The sequence below is a fragment of the Colossoma macropomum genome, unplaced genomic scaffold (assembly GCF_904425465.1).
Source record: "Colossoma macropomum unplaced genomic scaffold, Colossoma_macropomum, whole genome shotgun sequence".
NCBI classification, from domain to species: domain Eukaryota; kingdom Metazoa; phylum Chordata; class Actinopteri; order Characiformes; family Serrasalmidae; genus Colossoma; species Colossoma macropomum.
In genome coordinates, this window is record NW_023494809.1 from 4,090,796 (window position 1) to 4,112,870 (window position 22,075).

The 22,075-nt window shown below is 38.3% G+C and overlaps 1 protein-coding gene across 1 annotated transcript in view; it reads right to left on the reverse strand.

Annotated features, from left to right (window-relative positions):
• rims2a (regulating synaptic membrane exocytosis 2a) overlaps window positions 1–22,075 on the reverse strand; it is a 198,512-nt gene that overhangs the window by 38,030 nt on the left and 138,407 nt on the right. The window contains 1 exon segment of the mRNA XM_036558135.1: window positions 2,928–3,172. Coding sequence (XP_036414028.1) covers window positions 2,928–3,172 — 245 coding nt within the window.

Sequence of the window (22,075 nt, forward strand, 5' to 3'; positions counted from 1 at the left end):
ATTTGGTGAGACTCTGAACATGAGTCTACACTAAATTCCCAAACTGTCAGTTGGTCTGTGTGGAGCTGGAGAACGAACTGCTGGCTGTGCAGCGAGTGAGCGGAGCTCGTTAGTCTGACATAGCAACAAGCTGCTCGTTAAGGAACTATAATTTGCGGAAGGAACTGCTAACATTAAAACATATTAAAATTATAGTTCCTTAACAAGCAGCTTGTTGCTATGTCAGAGTCGGCAGCCGGCAGTTCGTTCTCCAGCTCCACACAGACCAACTGACAGTTAGGGAATTTAGTGTAGTCTCATCTTCAGAGTCTGACCAAATCAGCTGTCGGTCAAATGTGATCTTAAAGTATCCATTTTCTGTTTGTACTAAGTAATAAGTAAAAACGTTCAAATGGCTTGAGTGTCTCCTACAGCTGTCAAAGTCGTTGCTTAGCAACAGCATCTCAGCGGAGTGATACAGTGTTTGTGAAAAACCTGTGCTGTCAACCAATCAGCTTGCATGGTCGGAACAACTGTTGTATAATGTTCCATCACACAGCATAATAAACTCCAAGAAATATCCAAAGAATTTCTGTTTACAGCCATTTATCCATGATGGATGAATTCCATTACACTGAAAATATAAACATAACTAGCTAGCTAACAAGCTAGTCCGTTATGCATTTCGCCAGACCAATCAATGAGCTTGACCTAAATATGACGTTTTATTTTTTCAAATAACTATCACAACAGAAATATTTGGCATATTAAAAATTGTTTTGTTAAATGTCTATATATTGTAATAAAACTGTACAATTAAAAAAAACATAACTGCCCCTAACAGGTTGAAAACTACAGACATATAACATTCAGCAGTGGTCTAAATGCTCATTATTAGGTATGAATGTTAATTTAAATTGAGGAACATGTTGGCTTTCAAAAATCTAACAGTGAGTCATGTTCCTGTTTCATTTAAGGGTTACACTTTCTTGCTTTGACATGCTTTGCTGAACAAATGTCTGGAATCTCAAATTGTCTGAAACTGGTGTGTAGGTAAGTAGGTAGGTAGGTAGATGAGGTTACTAGGATTAAATCATAGCAGAACCTGAGACCAGATATCCCAGGTCAGGGCCAAATATGCCCAACTGCTGCTGTCCTACAATGCATTATAGGTGGCCTACCAGCAAATACATTACAGTTCTTACAGTTCTCTGCAGCATCATAAGTGTACAGCATGTTGCGCAATACTGTGTTAGCCAAAGAATAAAAGCCTCTTTTCTCTGACCAGACCTGCGAATTAATTAACTGAATGACATTTAGTCATAACTATAGCCAAAAAGCACAAAATTTTGAATAGTAAAGGAAACCTTATCCATCTTTTACACAGTGATAGAAAAACTACTGCAAACAGAAAGTTCTGATTCTACACCATGATATACTTCACTGTGGCCAATGTGGACCTTAACGCACTGTAACTAATCTGGTGACAAATTTAAACAAGCTAAAGGGGCCGTTGCCAAATTCTCAGAATGGATCACTGGCACTTAGTTTGGTAGAGTTAACTGTTCTACCTATGTGCATTGTGCAGTGTCTTTAAAGGGTGCCTGAATCCATTAATATACTAACAAAACTGATGATGAGTGGTCTTCTTATGGAGTAGATAGCAGTGTGTTTATTAGAATGTGTTTATCAGAACAGATAACTAGTCACTTATAAATAGTAGTGTGTTATCAGCATTTTTACCAATAACAAAAAACTGTATAACCTCAAAATTGGCAAATTATAAGACGGCCATATAAAAACATATGCAGTGTAGCCCTACTGAGATAACTACAATATACAAGCAATAACTACAATCTTATGCAAGTGACTGTAAGGCAGGAGTGAACAGTGCATGCTGCTTTCCCATATGCTTCACAGCGAACACCTGCAGTCCTGTGAATATGAACTCATCAAGGCAGTATGAGAGTAACACCCACCACTGTCGCCTAACCTGCCATTATTAATAAAACATGCATAGAGCAAGGGCCAGAGCAGGAGCTATGGCAACATGAACAGACCATGGTCATTACAGAATCGCCAATATTTGATAGCCTCTGAATATAAAGTGGACACTCAGCTATGAAAAAGATTCGGAGGAGGAAGAGCAGCTCCAAAGAAACAACACAGCAGGGAAACAGAGATACACATCAGCAGCTGTCCACAAGAAAGACAGAAAGGAAAGAAGAAGGAAGGATTAAGAATCCAAATTATTTAGAAGAGAGAAAACAGTGAGCATTCACAGCATTCCTGCTTCTCCGTCCTGTGGTGAAATGGTAAGAGATGGGCGATATGGCAATAATGTATCACGATATTTGCCAGATGATATAATATTCTGATACTCTGCATTTTAGTGATACATAAAATTATAAACTTTTCTGAGAGGTTTGAAGTTGAAATAGACACAAGACACATCAAAGCATCAAAGTCACATTTAAAAAAGTGACATCCATGAGTATTTACATTTATGCATTGCACGTCACTACATCCAATTAAACATGGCAAATTGCGCTCACGTGGATTGAAATTCTGGGATTGAAACTCAATATGGAAAACACTTAAACAACTATGCCATTTGAGAAATTCCATTTTAATGAAACCTGCATTTAAGCAGTGTATCTTAAGTACTGACGAAAAGCATGACATCGTAATAATGACATATCGTCATATCGCCCACCTCTAGTTTCATCCCTTCAGCTGTAAAAGGCAGTGGAAATAAGACCTGTTGGATAGAAAGAGTTCCAGCAAGAACACCTCAAGGTTCATAAAAAGGGAAGGAGGAAGGGAAAGAAAGAAAAACATGAGGAGGAATAAAGCAAAATAAGAGACGAAGAGATGGGAAAATGAGGAAAACACATCCAGACAGACACAAACACACAAACAGACAGACACGTTGTTTGTCCTCTTACCTGTCTGGCTGAGCTGTGAGGCGCTGCGGCTCTTGCGGGACATGCCCACCACTGCAGCCATCTTGGCCCCAATGCTGGAGCGCCTCTTCTTGTTGTCTGTGCCCACCAGGCCCACGGCTGTGTCCGACTGGCTGCCGTCCGTCTTCTCCAGGCTGCATATCTCTCCACCGATGCTGGTGCTTTTGGTCATGTTGCTGCCACTCGTCACGCCCATTTGCCTGTTTTTCATTTTGGATGTAAAGTCGCTGTCAGTGGATCCGCCATGGATAAAGGGAAGGAGCACATGGAAGGGAAAGGAAGGAGAAGGCAAAAGGTAGGGACAGAAGGGAGGAGAAAAAGGGAGAGAAGGAAAGAGGTGAACAAGGGATTCCAAGGAGCTCAGGATTAGGTAGAAGGTAAAAGGTTAAAAGGTTGTCAGGTATAGGGCTAGTTTTCCTCATGTTCCTCTATTTTGTTGGCTGCCCAACCGTCCTGCTGGAGATCTGTCCTCCTTCAAAGTTTAGTTCCAACCCTAATATAATACACATACCTCTAAATAACATACCACTGATTCAAAGCGCTGCTCTAATAAATGCTATTTGATTGCTAATGAAATCCCCTTGTGAAGAATTTTCACCTGCTAAACATGACTAAGTGACTGAATGATCAGGTTCTGTGAGTTGCTTTGCATCTAAATAATTAGTCACTTCGAATTTAGGTTTCATGAATTGGCTTAGTGATTAGTTTTCGATTTGAATGATAAATAAAATCTCCAGTATAAACATTATTTTCTAAGCATTATAACACTGTTGTCGGAAGATGATCAAAAATGGTAACTTTATAGGAGAAGGAAAAAAAAACAACTTTACTTTTAATGCAAGTCAAAGGAACCAGACTGTTTTTTCAAGTCGTGTTGGGTTGTTTCTCTTGGTGCATTCTTCATGAAATTTACACACATTATAAAGGGCAACAGGTGTTCTGTCAAAAACTGAAAAACAACAAAAATGGAGATTCAAGGTTTTCTTCCGACAGCCACTTTTGTGTGCATCACTGATAAAGAGGAAACCCACACCAGCAGGATCTTACACATGTATGTTTGGATTTATAAATGTCATGTATATGAAGTACAAATAATTGTTTGCTGTCACAAATAGTATGTAGAAGAAGTAAAAGTGTCTATGAAGCAAAAGGTTTTTGTTTAACTAGTTCTAAACTGAATAGCTAGGCAGACAGCTGACAGGCTAACAGACTACTCCAATAATATTCAGATATAGCCTCTTCCAAAAGATAAAACTGCAACATGCAAAGTTAAGAATATGCCACTTGAATGCGTTTATGTTTAATAGAGGTGGCCTAAGATGCATTAACCTTATGTGCATTCAATACTCAAAATGATAAATTGTTATTTTGATTTATTCATTACTCAGTAGATCAAAATAATCGATAGATTACTAATATGACTGACAGTGATAACCCTACTTTGATTAGGTGGATCACCTAAAGCATGATCAGATGTGTTAGAGTAGGGCTGGAACTAAACTTTGCAGGGTGGGAGGATCAGAGTTGGGCACCCCTGTATTAGAGAACATGTTGAGGAAAACATGATTACCCACGAGTCCCAGCATAGAGTGCAAGTGAAGAACTGGCCTTTACAATGAAAGAAACCATCCTTTGTGCAAATTGTTACCTTTGTCAGTATTGTTTACAGTCCAAGTTAATATAGTGTAAAATGTTACATTCTTGTATGATAACAAACTTGTGTTGTATTAAACATCCACCAAAGTCTGAATGGATAAAAAAAATATAAAACATGATAAAACAACACAAAGCCGCTAAATTTGTTGATCAGACCATATCTGAGAACTGTCTCGGCATGGCCTAATCTCATAATAAGCACCACTGATCGACATCTCTCTGGCCCAGATTCACCTGCTATGCCACTCAAGCACAATTCTAGACAATGCAGAACTCAACATAATGGTGCAAGCAGAGAACTCGACAAATACAAACCCACAGATGATTTAGAGCAACTGTATCGAATCTTTACATCGAGGGGGACCAAACACAAAGTTTGTGGTGAGCTGAGGGCCAAGAAGACAAAGAAATGTGGGCCAAATCAAGCATCCCCGATATGGAGAATCAAACAAAGGTTTGTACCCCAGATAATCCCTATTCACAGGTAGTGTCCGAACTCTCACCAAGGCTACGCATGCTAGGTTATCTTACGCTCACTAGTTTGCTTTTCTTTACTAGGTTGCTCAGACTTGAAGAGAGTGAGGAGGGACGAGCGACATCCGCCCTGTGATGTGGTAAAGACTGACTGAAGATTAAGACTGCCCAATTTACACTGAAATGACAGAAATTCTAGCTAATAACATGTAGACACTAAGAGGTTATTTATAGGGCCTACATGCACAATGTCTACCCACAGGACCAACATTAACCTAATTAGTAACCTAATTAGAAACTAACCATGAATTTAGGTTCCCCGAGGCTTTAACAGTGATGTTCTTAACAGCGCAGATTTATGCCAAAACATCATCAGACTTTAAATTAATTGTAACTTTATTAGCACGGCTACAAAGTATATATATGTTTTCTCCATGTAACTGTTCAACCTTATAATAGAAAAATATATGTATATGTATACACATTTCTGCTGCAAAGTGAATTAACAACTGCTCTTATTTGTCAAAATTGTCAAGTTTTACCGCTGCATGTCAAAAAAAAAGAATTAACTGTACTGTCATTCTCAAAAGAGAATTGTGAACCTTTATTCTCCAATTTTCCCAATATATGTCGTTGCTATTTCACCGGCTACTCAGAGAGCAAGGCCAGTAGTTTCTCTCTTAGACTCTGGGTCACAGATGACTGTGCCATTGTTGGAATCCAAACTTGAGTCTCACCAACAGAATGCAGTTCTCTTAGCAGAACTTTGTATATATTTTAGATTTTCTTTCGCTGCTAATTACAGTGGTGTTTTTTTCATTCCCATCTCTTTAAAGCTTCCCTCCCATCAAGTTGCAATTCATAAAGAAGCAAGACCTTGAGAGCGTCCTGTTTTTTTTTCTAACCGTTTTGGAAGAAATAAGGAAACGTGACTGAATTAAGGCTTTAGACTGGCTGTGAGACAAATGACTTCCTGAACAGAGGCTTTTAATGAGAGCCTAATAAGTATAAATGTGTCTAAACGATCACCCTGAAGACATTCAATGCAAGGCCTGATTCCTTCTCACACAATCCCTTTTGTAAGGGCAATTACAATGAATCTAAAGACGCCAGTGACTTGCAATCACAGCACTCTGACAGCGCATTTCTTCAGTTAGAGCAATTAGGCCTGCAAAAAGTACAGCCAAAAAATCTGAACAAATAGTATTAGCTATGTCGCTGCACATTAATGGGAGCTACAAAATGCTGCACACTCGTTAGCAGAAAGACAAAAACTGTGCACACGAATAATAAAAGCCATTGTCGCAGCAACAGATTAAGCCTACTTGTGACCCCTTTAGAAGTCAAAAATAAAATCCAGCCACAAAAATAAATCATGATACTTTAAGACATTTTCATGATACTTGCTATGCATATTTCATTCTTAGGTTTGATAAGTTACAACTGACAACAAGCCCCAGTAGTGCCACACTAAAATACTGTAAAAAATTCTGAATACAATAATTTTTCAATGTTTCACATACTGCACTGCTCCAGTGTGTGAATACACAAGACAAAAAGCTGAAGGCTGAAAGCCATAAAACAAGCTGTTTTTGCAGCTAGGTTTCCATACAGGAACTGTACAGACGGGAGTGAATGGAACATTTTTGAAATTTTTCAAATCTCCAGGAGTGATGTCAACACATCATGCTGTTCCTTCAGAAAAATGTGTCTATTTCCTTGAAATAGGCCACTTAAAGAGAACACTGTAATCTGTTGATTTTCATTTTTTGACACTTTAAAACAAAAGGTTTAAAAAATATCAAGGAAAATGTAGACCTTGCTCTGCTTTAAGCTTTAGCTCACCTATAACCACTTCTCTCGCATCTCTGTCAGGATACTTTTCCTCAAAAGTAGAATATCTTCTTGTAAAATGTCTCTCAACGTTCGACTTTTTACGAGACTTAAGTCAGCTTGTCATTCACCAGCTTCTTGTTTGAATTTTTCCGTTCCACCTTAAATGGTTCCTGAGGTGCCAGAACGTAACTGTTGTACCATTTACTTCGGAACGGGGAAATTTAAACAAGAAGCTGGTGAATGACAAGCTGACTTCAGCCTCATGACAGTTTCTCATTGCAAATTAAATATATAAGGAAATCAGCTGGAGTGCTTATAAAAGTCCATTTGTCATCAAAGCATCGATGTTTGCTATAAATTCTTCTCTTTACCTTTTTGTTAGCTACTAGCAAGGGGAGACTGTTGTCTGTGTTGCTGCAGTGATCGGCAGTCTGCACGCCGATCTTCAGGGTTAAAGGTCGGTGAATTAGCGGTTATACATTAACTCCAGCGTTTAAGACCATTTGTTGTGAAAATTATGTTAGTTCAGCAAAGCTATTTTACTGCAAAAGGGGATTCTTTTATTTTTACCTAAAAATCAAATTCTGCTGTGGAGCTGCTTGCGGCTCCAGAGCCCGATCCTTTAATTTTCATTATTCGTCTGACCTACGTTCCAACTTCTACACCAATCATCAAATTATTTGGCAAATACCTGATAAAGAAGAAGGGCACTGCTTTAGCTACTGACCAGTTATCTACACAAGTCATCTCAGCAGATATCAAGAGTTGATCATGGATGATCAGTCATATTTTTAGCAAGGCACTTCTGGCTCTTCTGACAGGGGCTGGAGGTGTCAGCTCTAGACACTGTGCTCATTATGCAGGCCGCTGTGAACTCCAGCAGAGCAGGTGAGCTGCTGCCAGCTTGTCTCCCTGTCACTCTCATTATTCTGAAAGGTGGGTCAACGCTTGGCTGGCAGCGACAGGGGAGTAGATAGAAATTACCTCTCCTTCATCTCCATAATGAGGAGGTCTTAGGGTGGCTTTTAGATATGGGCACATGCACACACACACTACCGCTCAAGTCACAGAGGAGTGCAGGATTCTAGTGCACTTGATTAAAGTCGTTAAAGCTGCCACTACCATTCCACCCTCTCGGTCTCAGCGTCTGAGTGAAAAGAAAAGAACTAAGGTCTAAGAACTTCTGTTATGGAAATGTAAATGGAACTAGCTGATCTGCAGTTATGATATGCTTTGCAATACAATGTAAGACGCAGGTACATGGACAGTGTAATATATATTACATGCTGAACTGTAATGCTGTACATTGGAAGGCAGAAACTGTTGCAATATTTTCAGATACATTCTGCTTTGCCATGTATAATTAAAATCGTACTCATAGTTTTTCATAATGTTCACAGCTCTTTGCTAAAAGTAGCAATGCTAAATTTGTGGTAGATAAGAGTGTATGGACATGCAGCGCAGTGCCAATAGGCTTCGCAGTGCCAATCAGCTAAAAATTGCAGATGAACTCTGGGAGATGGAGCAATCAAGCTCTTTAGGTTCTTGAATAAAACCTGTTTTAGAGGGCTGGAATCTGGATCAAGACTATTTGACAAAATGTCTTGTAGTTCCCCTTTTGAATATGGCACTACTGGTCTGTTCCAAATTATTCAATCAGAGAAAAAACAAATATTGTGATGCCTATTGTGTATCAAAAAGGTCTAGAAGTATATTTTTACCCTAGTTTGATGGGAAACAAAACTTTTGTTTATTAAGCTAAATGTTAGTTAGTCACCTGTAGCAAGAAGTTGCCTGCTCTTCACACATTAACAACAATGAGCCTTTTAAGAGCAGGATAGTTTCTGAATTGAAGTTTGTGAAGTTAATGGTATTTTGCTTTCACAAGAGTTTGGTTGACAAAGCATTTTCCGGTGCTGGTAATCCATTATTACCTACTTTGTTTCACTCAAGTTTCTTTTTGTTTTGACTGCTGCTTGCCCCTACACATGTGCATCCGTGTGTGCGACTGTTTTGCAGATTAACAAAATGACCCCTTTGTGTCAAAAGTAGACAGTTTTTGGTCATACTGGGTGACAAAACCTACCCAACCCTGGTGACAGGCAGATGTAAGACCTAATTTGAAGGTTACAAACTCATATTAAAATAACTAACTGATCAACCCCATATCAATTTGTTCACAGGTTAGGAACATTGAAGATATATTACATATGGATGCACATGGTCAGTAGAGATGTGCACTGGCTAGCCATTCTTTGTGCCAGTATTCAAATACTGAAATCACTACTAAGGTTATGTTCCTTCAGGGGCCGAAGAAGATATACATACCAACAATACTGTGAAACAGCGATTATACGTTTTAAAAGGACTGTTAAATGTGAATGTTTTTCTCATATTTGTATGTGTATTGCATTACATTTTGCTACTATAAAACATAACTACCTTAACATGAGTGTGATGCCAAAGACGACTTGTTAAGGATGGAGAAGCAGTTTTATTGCTAAGCTGACTACTCTAGCTGATGTTAGCTAGGTTCAGAAACAATGAAACATTATTTATCTGTTCTCAATGTTAACTTGACAAACTACAATGTTGGCATGTAATCCACTGAGGAAAAAGTACTAAAGGTAGAAGATCATGATTCCTCATCATCATCCAAAACTGTACCAATTATTTCAATAGGTAACTCTGTAAGATCATCTGAAGGGGCAGCCTCTGTTACTCATCTGTCACTAAAACCTGTATTTCTTTCAGTTATTTCTGAATACCAGTGCTATCACCTACAAAGTAAACCTATAGCCCTATGTTAGAACCCCACTTTTTCCATCCCCTCAGTAACTCTTACAGATAACTGAATATTATTAGTCAGAAAGCGCATCCCTAGTGGTAAGAGGCACTGGCTTGCACATGCGCTAGACTTCAAGCTCCTTGACTGAAGGGAACAATAAGAACTAGCAATGTTTTATTACTGGGGGAAAATATGACCCTATCTAGGCCTAGAGCTAATGCTATGTGATATAGGTGAATAATGAAGCTACCTATATTTTGTGTAAGTAACATCTCAAAACTACAGGAGACCAATGGGGAGATACATGTGGACACTGAAGATCTCCCTCAGGACTGTATTCAAACCAAGGGAAAGTAGAGCAGAGTAACGTCTCTAGGGAAGTGTATGTGTGTGGGAGAGAAAATGTATGAAAATCACCATCGCAAAGGCATGAAAAGTCAGAGAGACACTAGTTCTTCTGTGAGGATCAGTTACTTGCAAGTGACATATATTTCACTGTAACAGTAACGAGGTAAACCAGTTTGCCTCTCAGTGCTGGCCTGGGCAGCTCGCGCCAAGCTGAGAACATGCTGGAGAAATCTAGTGCACATAAAAAGAGCGCACATGGCCCACTGTGAATGCCAGGCCACCGAGTTCTGGCATCTTCTGCAAAGCATCACAGAAGGCCTCTGACACCTCGATAGATCTTGTGTACTGCAGGATTCTGTTTGATGCCCAATCGCTGGCTCCCACATGGACTTGAAAGGCATGGCCTACAAACACACTGAACTTTTAATGAATATGTCATTATTTATTGGCGTGCCCCGCAGTGCTTTCTTTCATATAGGGATGATGATACAAAAGAAATAAAGAACTAATTTTCTTGTTTTCAGTTTTTAAAGACATTGGGTTTTAGCTGGCCATTGAGAAGTAGTTCTATGTCCTTGTGAAATGACAGTAACAAGATAATAAAGAACCACGTCTAAATCTTTGTTGGAAATTCCTCTTCTTCATCTATTCATAACTCTGTGAGTTCACTGCTTTGGTAAAGCACTGTCAATCAAAGACACTAAAATGGCTAACAATGAATGAAAGCCAGCACTGACCAGTTAGTACGATTGAGTTTATGTAGAGCTAACTATTATGCATTTATGGGGCGGCTCATGTATTAGGTCATAGTCTAAGGTCACACTTGCCATTCCTCAAGCATTTTTACATCCCCCCTCAAAACAACCTCCTGAGGAATCTTAATACTCAAAGTTTATTACTACTTACACCGCTCCAGCTTTTATTGACTATGAAAAGCTTTGGAACACCAAAGGAGGTCTTCGAAAATGAATACAAGTGAAGGAGGGTACTAATGAGCTAGTTAGTCACAGCTTCTCCATGACCAGATCAGTGTGGGGGGTGTCTGCGTAACGACAAATCAGCACTGAGGCTACAAGGTGAGTGCAGCTGGAACGTTATAGCCATGAGATTAGCACTATGAAAACTGCATGCCTAAATCATCACAGCCAGCCTGGGTCAAGCTCTTTTAATAATCTCTTGCTTATGGGTTTAAGACTTTCTTATGTTGCTTCTAACACTGTATACCATTCTGTTATCTATGAAAACAGGCGATGGTATAGACAAAATCTGGGCTTTAAAATAGCTACTATTACTGTTTTAAGCAATGTGATGTATTTTTTTTGTATTTGTATTTGTACAGACAATGGATCGTCATACAGCATCAGAAGCCATTTGAAAGTATCTGAGATTACTCAACAACTGGTTGAGGTGAGATGGTTTAGGCCCTGGTCAAGCTAAGCTTCCATTATATTAGCTACATTAGCCTTGTAGTTCCACAGCAAAACTGAAAAAGCACTTCAAACACCAAACATGTCTTGACTCACTGACTGCATTTGGACAAAAAGGAAAATTGTATACATTTGATTTTTGTTTAAACTACTGGTTTCAATGTTCTTTTAACAGCATTCGCTCCTTCTGGTGTAATAATCAAAGTGAAAAAGTCCAAAGGAAGAGCCTGCCAATGTGACCAAGGCTAAAAGCTAAAGATGTAAATAAGAGTTGCCTGACATATCACGTTCTCCAAGAGCAGAAAATACTGAAGCCAGTGCCAAAAAACATGCCTGTCCTTCCTCTAATGGTGAAAGAGAAGGAGCCGTCTATCTGACCCTTCAAGCTCTTCCAGGAGGCTCTGGCAGACACACTGGTCCGCTCAGCAAATGTATCTGGAACAGTGCGGCCTCTCTCTGGGGATACATCTAATTCTTGGCCCCTGTTGAACAGCGTGTTCCGCTCATGCAGATTGTGCTAAGTGCATTCTCATCTAGGCCAAGATGTTCTTCCTCCAGTTAAAACAAAAATCGTACAGTTCTATTTGGGGGTGTGTGTATAGGCTGAAGCGTGGTTAAGTCCATTTGCCTGTGTACACTCAGCTGCGCTCAGGATGAAATTGGATTAGCGTAGTATTGAAAGCTAAATGTGATTAAAAAACGTTCTTTCAGTGAAACTGCCTTGATTAGAAACCATTGGCGCAATCCTGCTCATCCAAAAATGTCTGACATTATATTCTCCTAATTTAGGTTTTGATACGTAAGATGGTTCTACAGGCAATAATGAAGCAGCCAGGAGGAATCTATACAGACAAGGACACTTTGCTTCATCAGTGCTCTTCAAAATAAAGACTTCCAAAAAGGGTTGTTTGGAATGACCATTTTTGGTTTATAGAGAACCTTTTAATAGATGGTTCTTTAGAGACCATTTCTGGATAGCACATGCTAATTTAAGGCAACCAAGCTTAATGGATGGATGGAATAAGCTGTGGATAAGAAATGCCTGCATATGTATTAGACATATAATAGAGAACAGATGACCTGCTTGCTTGGTTTGTTTCTTCTAACAATGTAAAATGTCCAGTGGTAGACAGGGCCTTGCAATTAGTGTAATTTCTGCAAAGCCATGTGATGCAGAAAAACTGTTTCCATGGGAACCATGCCCCAGACTGCCCAAACCACTTTCATTTGGCCAAGAATTTGATCTGTATATATGATGTAAACAAATACACTGAACAATATGAGGAAAAGGAGGGGTTGTGTACATCTTTATACTAGACAGATTCTCTAAACACACCACTGTTCATTTCTCTACAGAAAAGTGCAAAAAGACTAAAGAGAAAGAAATCTGCCCTCAAGTCACCCCTTCTGGTTATGACAATACTGCAGCGGCACTAATTTGCAAGGAAAAAAATGAGTGCAATATCACAAAGTTGCCTGGTTTCCAGGGAAACGTCAAAGCCAGAGCAAAGAAGAGGGAGTTTAAATATGCTGACTGGGACTCGCTGCTCAGTTTATTGGCGGATTACATGCTTCCAGCTTAGGGGACTAATTTACAACAAAATTGGACTAACTCACAGCTTGGTTACAGTCTGAAGCAATATTCAGATATTCAGGCCAAAATGAAAGAATTAACCATCGCTACATCTGTTTTAAGTATCCCAACTCGCCTTCTTACAGTGCAGTAGTCTCTAGGACAGGGCATTTTCTGGTTTAAAGACCTTCTGATGATGTATCTAGAAGGTGAAAAAAATTGGATGGATTATTAAGTCATTAAGTGGACTCTAATAAAGAAAAAAGTCTGACGACTGACTGACACCAATGCTAGATAGTGTCACAAATGTATTTATCAGCCTCTAGATGAGTGGCTAGCAGGATTGATTGAGCTCTGTAGGGATTCCCAAAGATTGTGTGATGTATTTGCATAATGCATGCTGGGTACTGTAGTGATTCTGTTTGTGGATTCTGTCAAACGGATGAGGCTGAGGGATGCAATGCTGCACTACAGAATACAACATGACATATAAATAACATTGCTAATGCTAATCTTAGAACGAAAAACCTCTTTTAATAAAATTAAACAAATATACAAATCAATTTCAGTCTAACAGTAATGGTTTAATGCCATATATGCTATATTCCAATCCAGCAGCATTGCTCAATACTAATTAAATATTTTTTTTGGGCTACAGTTGCAGGGATAAAAAAAATCTAATAATATATAAATGCAACTGTGCTTAAATCTGCAATTTCACTCGTTTAAAAATACCTGACGTGCTTCAAGCCGTGATCTTTAAATGAATGTGTGCAGCAGCTAAGTTGCTGAGGGCAATACTAATGAAATTCTGTTTCGTCAGGTTCCAACTCCACCAGGCAGTGGTTTTCTGCCTGCTGCCACAGACACAAGATCTTATTGTTCCCTATGCATGTCTGCATGTCAGCAGAATTATGTATGATTCAAATGGGATATGCCATTTCGTAAAGTGAGATGCTGACTATAACCAATGTACTAGGGTTGTGTAGTATGGGGATATCTGAACTCATCTTAGTAACTATTTCCTTCTTCAGATATTTGATTGTCATGTGTAGTGAGTGTGCTGTGTAGTACAGGGAATACTTCGAAACAAGCAGCTCACGTTAAAGCTTTACTATGTAAGTTTTGGGGGATTTGGAGACCTCTCAGATGGAAATGTGAAATTGCAAGCAATTAGAGAAAGAATGTTTTTTGTAACACTGGTGGTTGGTGGGATTTTCAACTGTGGCTCCATCACTTCCAGTAAACTGAATAGAGGTGCAATCAATCAATTAGAGATAGCTATTAACATCCCCGCAGAGCGAGTCATTTGTTTCATCTCTTAAGCATCGGCACTTAACGGCTACTTGAATCCTGTGGGGAGAAGTAGCTGCTGAGACTCTTTCCGTTTTCTCCGCAAGGCTGAATTAGGCTTCCTGTTCACCGACTTCTTAGTAAAAATTTCCCCCACTTCAAATGGAGCAGTAGCAACATGTAACTGGTGCTCCATTTAAGGTGGAACAGAAATTTGGCTGAAGAAGCGGGCTAGCTAGTTTTGCATTTTCACATTGCACTGGTAACTGACACATTTGGGTGGTGTCTTCACAAATGAGTCAGCTTAACTGGGGTATTAGCATGAGTATTTGATCCTCGTGTTACGCAATGTCAGCATTCGGTCACCGTTCAATCTACCACTCTCCATCATTATTGTGCACTAACCAAACTGTAGGCTAACCGAACCAGTTTTCCAGTTCCAAGAGCTGCACATAGAGCTTTTTTAACATTTGTGGTGTTCACTTTTAGGAATATGACGGATTGTATTAAACAGATCTATAGAAACCATTCCTGTTATCACACACTTTATAATATGAAATCCAACTGTATGTATCATGTTTCATCTCACAACCCCTATATGAGAAAAATATTACATTAATATGCATATTGTGGCACCTCCACAGTGTTTTAGGAACGTCTCTGGTAACTGAAATAAATGGATATCTGAACTGATCTGTATCTGTTTACTGAATCAGGTATTTGTATTAAGAATCTGCACTTTGGATGAAAAAATAGCAACTGCAAAACCTCATGTTTCAAAAGAAAAAAAAAGAAAAAGAAAAAATAATAATATAATAAGAATAAAATAATTCTTAACTTGTAATGTAAGATAATGGAGAACATTTACTTCAAAGGCATTTTGGAGCATTTCTATTGGTCTATTCATCGTAATAGAAGGTGTGATTCAGGCAGCACTGATGTGTATCGAGTATTATCTCTATTTCTTGTGGCGTCAAAGCATTAACGCCTTAATAACCATAAAAATAAACAATATGGATAAAAGAGGAAAAATTAATGACTGACTATACCACACTTCTTTTAACATGTCTCAGTGTCCCCATGAGAAAAGCACTGGTGAGAAAGCAAACATAAACTCCATCTGCATGTTGGCCTTATATGCTATCAGCCAGTGACCCATTTATTGTTGATTTTATTTTTTGCATTTCTTCTCTCATAGGTACACAGTGTGTTAGTCATAAGATTACGTAATAAGCATGCTGATGACACATGCTCTTTAAATATTACACAAGTCTGTAAATGAAGAGAGACTCGCTTGCAGTCCCGCCTGTCCTGCTAATGTTACAGCCACTTACATCACTTCCTGTTTTGAGACACATGTTAAACAGCTACATCTCAGCGAACACTGATTAATGGCTGAAGAAGCGAATGTGTACTAGACCATCAGATGGACACACGACCAATGATATAACCGCCAGGCATGAACGCTTTTAAGCTCAGCTAAGCCTGCACCCTAGGTACGTGTTATTAGCAATCTGTACAAATGAACTTCAATTGAACCGTCCATCGCGCCCATGTGCTCGGTCATCCAAATGTCCATTTCACACGGAGAAAGATGACGAACAGTACAGGCTGTAGCCATGCTCAAATCAAAGGTCAATGTACCCTGTCAGTAAATGATTAACTGGAGAAGAAATCATGTTCCTCAGACAATCTGCCTCATTGCAAAATTGACCAGAGTCCAACTTGCCCCTGGGGGGGCTGATGAGTGTTGTATCTCTACATTGCGAAATATTAACGGTCGTTAAACAGCATGGGGGAAGCTGTAATGCGACATCAAAATACAGCAAGTTGGCAAAAAAAAGCAAATTCACCATAAACACCATCAGCATTTCTGCGTGAAGTACAGCTGGTAGTCACATAATGCTACCTGGCCCATAGTTGTTTGTACTCACAATAAACAACCTCAGCATTTATAATACTGCAGGTAGTCACATGCTAGTCATATAATGCTAACTGCTAGCTTTTATTTATTAAAAAAAAAAAATGCATTTCTGTATGAAATATAGTTGCTAGTCACATAATGCTAACTGCCTCCTACGAGCTTTCATTCACTATAAACTACACTATGATTTCTTAGTGAAATAAAATTTCAAGTCACACACTGTTAACTGACCTATAATGCTCTTTACTGACAATAAACAACCTTAGCACTTCTGCATGAAATACTGCGGGTAGCCACATAATGCTAGTCATATAATGCTAACACGCCCCTACTAGCTTTAATTTATTAATACATTAGCATTTCTTTATTAAATATAGTTGCCAGTCATATAATGGAAATTGGCTCCTACCAGCTTTCATTCACTCTAAACTACGATTTCTAAGTGAAATACACCTGCAGGTCACATACTGGGCTAACTGGCCCATAGTGGTTTTACTCTCAATAAACAACATTAGCACTTCTGCAGGAAATACTGCAGGTAGCCACATAATGCTAGTCATTTAACGGCCCCTACTAGCTTTAATTTATTAATACATTAGCATTTCTAAGCAAAATACTGGTCACAGTCACATAATGCTAGTCTTATGCTAACTAGCTTAATAACTTTGTTATAAACAGCATCAGCATTTCTAAGTGAAATAATGTCGCTCGTCACATAATTCTAGTAACATAATGCTAACTGGTCTCTACTAGCTGTAATTCATTATCATTCAATTCATCAATTCAATATCAACATTTGCATCAACACGTACTGTATTATTTTGATATGTTACACTGTGCACTCAGCTGGGACTGACCGTAGGCCTTGATAAAACACATAGGGCATTCAAATGGAGAAGGGAATTAGGACAGAGAGCAAAACAGTTGATCTAGCAATTTCTTGATTTGAAGCAATGTAATCCTTTGATTAATTAGAACAGCACATGAAAGAATAACACAAAGACACAAAGCTGGACATTTGACACAAAGCAAATTATAAGAATGGGGCACTGACAATAATAATAAATTAGCTTCAATGGGTCACCATGGTTTGTTCTTTGCTGTATCCATACAAATGCTTGAAACGTATGAGCTTTCAAAAGCTCTTTATATATTCCTATTTAGATTAAAGGTTATCTGCACTTCCTTCTGCACTGCATTTTGAGGTCCCTGGGCTGAAAATCAATGTGCAAGGCTAGCGCACAGTCAGTACATGTGTACAAACAACACTGCAAAAATATGATATCATCTGAGATATCAAATATGAAACCATCTGAGATCCATTCAATATAGCTAATGTTTCTCATTTTGAGATTGTTGTATGAATGTTATGAGATTAATATCTTGTTTTTTGCAATTTGTCCTTACTTCAAGTCATTTTATCTACTGACACTTATTTCAGAAGTATTATTTTAAGTTTTCATAGGGTCTTAAATAAAGAAAATTGTTCTGTATAAAACCATGAACACTCAAAGAACCCTCTGCATGATTAAAGGGTTCGATGCATGGTGAAATGGTTCTTGAGCTTGATGGAGAATATGCTGTATAGGGTTCTATATAGAGCCTTTTCGAAAAAAAGGGTTCTGCTATTGTTATTATGTCAAGCTTGTAACAATAGAAGAACCCTTTCTGGTGCTTCACAGAACCCTTTCAAAAAAGATTCTATATAGAACCACCTTCAGCACATTCTCCATCAATCTGAAGAACACTTTAATGATGCAAAGAGCCCTTTAATCAGGTAAAAGGTTCTCTGAGTGTTCATGGTTCTATATAGAGCCATTTATTTTACTAAAGAACCCTTGAAGAACCATCCTTTTTAGAGGTATAAAACAAGTAAAAACATCTAAAAACAAACCGAAAAGTCGTCTAATAATCTCACAACAATCTAAAGTGTGAAATTTGAGATACTGACTAGATTTTAGATTTTTTCAGTTGCTAAGTTATCAGTCTTTGCAGTGTAGCCTTGCGATCATTACTTTAAGATGCTAAGCTTATAAAGTTTGGAGCCTAAAAGCCTAGTATCCTCAATTATTTACGAGTATAAAGCATATACCTTTGTCCTGTTATCTAAGTTTTTACTAACCCTCTATAATGTCTGGAATCTAATACATAGTTCAAGTGCATATTGATCCTAAACATGATACTCAATTACTGTAAAAGGGGCTTTTAGAAGAATGTATAGGAGTGTATAAATGCATTAGGGCTTCATGACTGCATCAAATGCATTGATTTTGGAAAGTTAGAATCACTCACACTCGTATGTGCTCTTTTTTTTGGACAAAATAAAATTCTCAGGTTGGGTGTAAAAATCCATTGTTTTCATCGTCTATATTCCACTAATGTGTGAATAGCTCCTCTCACATCTGTTTATTCAGTGCATTTTTAAAAATAATTCTGAATCGCACTAAAATTATCGAATCAAACTGAATAATCTCCTAAAGAATCACACTAAATTGAATCGTTGCGACATCACACCTAGTTATGTAGCTACAAGCCATGTTAAGGACTCGCCTGTAGCCACAGTATCAGATACAGCAGGTCGCCATGGCGATGGCAGTTTACCTGAGGTCGTTCTCTGAGAACCTCCTCTGGACCATGTCCTCGTTAGACTCCTCCTCCTCTCTATCTACACTACTGGCCCGTCTCTCTGTTTTTCCAGCCCGCCCACTTTCTTTCCCCACCCCTCCCTCCTCCTCTGGCAACACTGCCCCGACAGGCTCCTCCCCCTGCATAGCTTTGCTGTGGCCGAGGCAAGCAGCAGCAGCAGCAGCAGCAGGAAGAGCGATCGTCATGCAGAACAGAAAGAAAAAAAAGTACAGGAAAAATAAGCACAGTGAAAACCGTAGCCAACACTACCCGGTAGTGTTCTACAAAAACACTGAAGCAGACGACTGGACTTGAAGACATAAGACGCAAAAAACAGATATAAGACAAACAAAATAGAAATTGGACAAATACACATTTAACAAAGCAATAACATACAAATGTGAGGCAAATTAAAACTGAATGAGCAGTTGTGTTGTGTAAATTAGCCTGATCATTTAACCCTTAGAAGTCACAGTTATCAGTAGCAATAACAAAAGCATGGTGTCATTTTATATTAACTATTTCTCACTTGGGGCTCTCAAGTGGTACAGCCATCTAAGCCAGGGATGTTTGTTTTGCTGGGCCAAAGTGCAATGTTTGTGGTGGGCCAAAAACACAAAACAATTCACAAACAAAGGTTTTAAATGCAATTTTAAAAGGAAAATAAGATGATAAGCATAGTATAGTATGTATGTACGAAAAAATTTGTTTGGATGTGGAGGTGCGATTAAGGTAATTTTCTGGTGGGTCAAATTAAACGTCGTCATAGACCAAGTTTGGTGGGCCACACTTTGCACAGCCCTGGTCTAAGCATCGTCGGAAGATCGTAAGTTAAATCACTAGTGATGCCACAGCCATCCGTGGCCAGGACACTAAGAGTGTATAAGAGAGAGTACAACTGGTATCACTCTCTCTCGGATGGCCCTCCATCTCCCCTCATCACCCTAGCAAACGCAGGTGCTGAGGAGGAGTGGCCTACATTTATAACAGTGACTTTAACTGCAAAAGTACAACTGTGGGTAAATTTATGTCTTTTGAGTATGTTGTGGTCAATTTTTTTAGCAACACTTCCGTGTTATTAACTGTAATATACTGACCTCCCAAGCGAAATAACTTCTTGGTAGAAACTGCAGAACTAATAATAATTGTATCCACAAGTTATGATAAACTTCTTATCTCTAGAAAATCTAAACTTATATATTGATAATCCATCAGACATGAATGCATTAGAAATAATTACAGTTCTAGAGTCTCTTGATATGAAGCAGTATGTAGGCAGTTCTACCCACAAGCTAGGTCACATCCTGGATCTGGTGATCACTACAGGGTTAAACATCATGTCTGATGTTTTCATATCATATAATATCTGTATATTCTTCCAAGTCAGTGTAGAAGTGAGGAAGAAAGTGTTGCAAAAGTATCTGAAAAATTACATTAACTCAGTAGAGAATTTTAAAAATATTTATAATTGTGCATCAGATACAGCAAATAACTTCCTCCTGTAATGATCTGGTCTCTGATTTAAATGCTAGATTCAAGGAAACTCTTGACACACTCGCTCCAGCCAAATGGAATAAAAACAAGCATACTCATAAAAATCTGTGGATAAATGGGGAAATATGCCAGATCAAGAGAAACTGTCATAAATCAGAGAGCCTATGGAGGAAGACTAAACTGCAGGTACATTATGATTTCTTCAAAGAGCAGATCCTCAACTACAATAATGCTATGAAAATATTCAGACAGTACCTCTCTAGTGTAATTAATAAACACAAAGATAATACCAAAGTCCTTTTTTCCACCATAGATTGACAAATTAACCCTAACTTGTCTGCTGTATGGTAGATGGTGCTTTATCTTCTAAAATCTGTGAAGTTTGCAATTTATTTTCAAAATAAAATAGACCTAAGACAGATCGTAGCTCAGCTGACTGAAACTAGTTCCTATAACCTTCTTGATAAGCCACGTACATCAGTGATGACATCTTTCTTTGTTATCAATTATCAGGAACTTACAAAAGTTATAAAAAAAACTAAGTTCGTCCACATGTGATCTTGACCCTGTTCCTATTTCATTTCTTAATTAAGGTTTTTAAATATGTTCATAATGATGCCTTAACGATTGTAAAATGTTCTCTGTCATTAGGTGCTTTTCCAGATGCTTTTAAAAGTGCCCTAGTGAAGCCCCCACCAAAAAGAATAGCATGGGTTCTTCCATATGGAATAATTTTAGATTTTCCTATTTCTTTTTTTAGATAAAGTATTAGAAAAAAGTTTCCGTCAAACAATTAAATGTGTCTCTAATATCAAAAAAGTTATACGAGAAGTTTCAATTAGATATTCATTCTAACTATAGTACTGAGACAACATTGGTTTTATGACTTTAGGTTTAGTGCTGATACAAAAAAATTCTTCTATTTTGGTCTTATTGGATTTTAGTGCTGCTTTTGATACTGTTGATCAGAAGATTGTAATACACTGCCTTGAATACTGGGTCAGCCTCTCAGACACAGTTTTAGAATGGTTTAAGTCATATTTAATGCATAGACAATTCTTGGTTTCACTAAGAAATCATTCGGCGAAGAGATTTAATATTTTTGTGGAGTCCCACAGGGTTCAGTTATAGGCCCCTTGCTCTTCTCTTTGTACATGTTACTTCATTAGGAAACAAAACATGAATTTTCATAGCTATGCTGATGACACGCAATTATATATGTTGATTCCTTTTGATGATCAAGACTCTGCAGACAGGCTCACCAGCTGTGTGTCAGATACTTCTCAGTGGATGTCACAAAATTCTTACTTAAAACGTAATAACGAGGAAACAGAAATGCTGATATTTGGCACTAAAACTCTTTCTATCTTGTGATGCAGGAAAACTTGTTAATGCATTTGTTACAAGCAGAATTGATTACTGTAGTGCGCTTCTTACTGGGCCTCCTAAGAAAACAGTACATCCTTACAACTCATATAAAATGCAGCAGCACGGATCCTAACAAAAACAAAAAAGAGAAAACATATCACTCCTGTTTTAAAAAGACTGCACTGGATGCCCGCATCTTTCAGGATAGATTTTAAAATTCTTCTAGTTTTTCTCTAAATGACTCTAAATGACCTAGCATTTGTGTACCTCACAGAGTGTCTGGAGATACTGGCTTTCTGCAAATACCTTCCGTTAAAAAAGTCA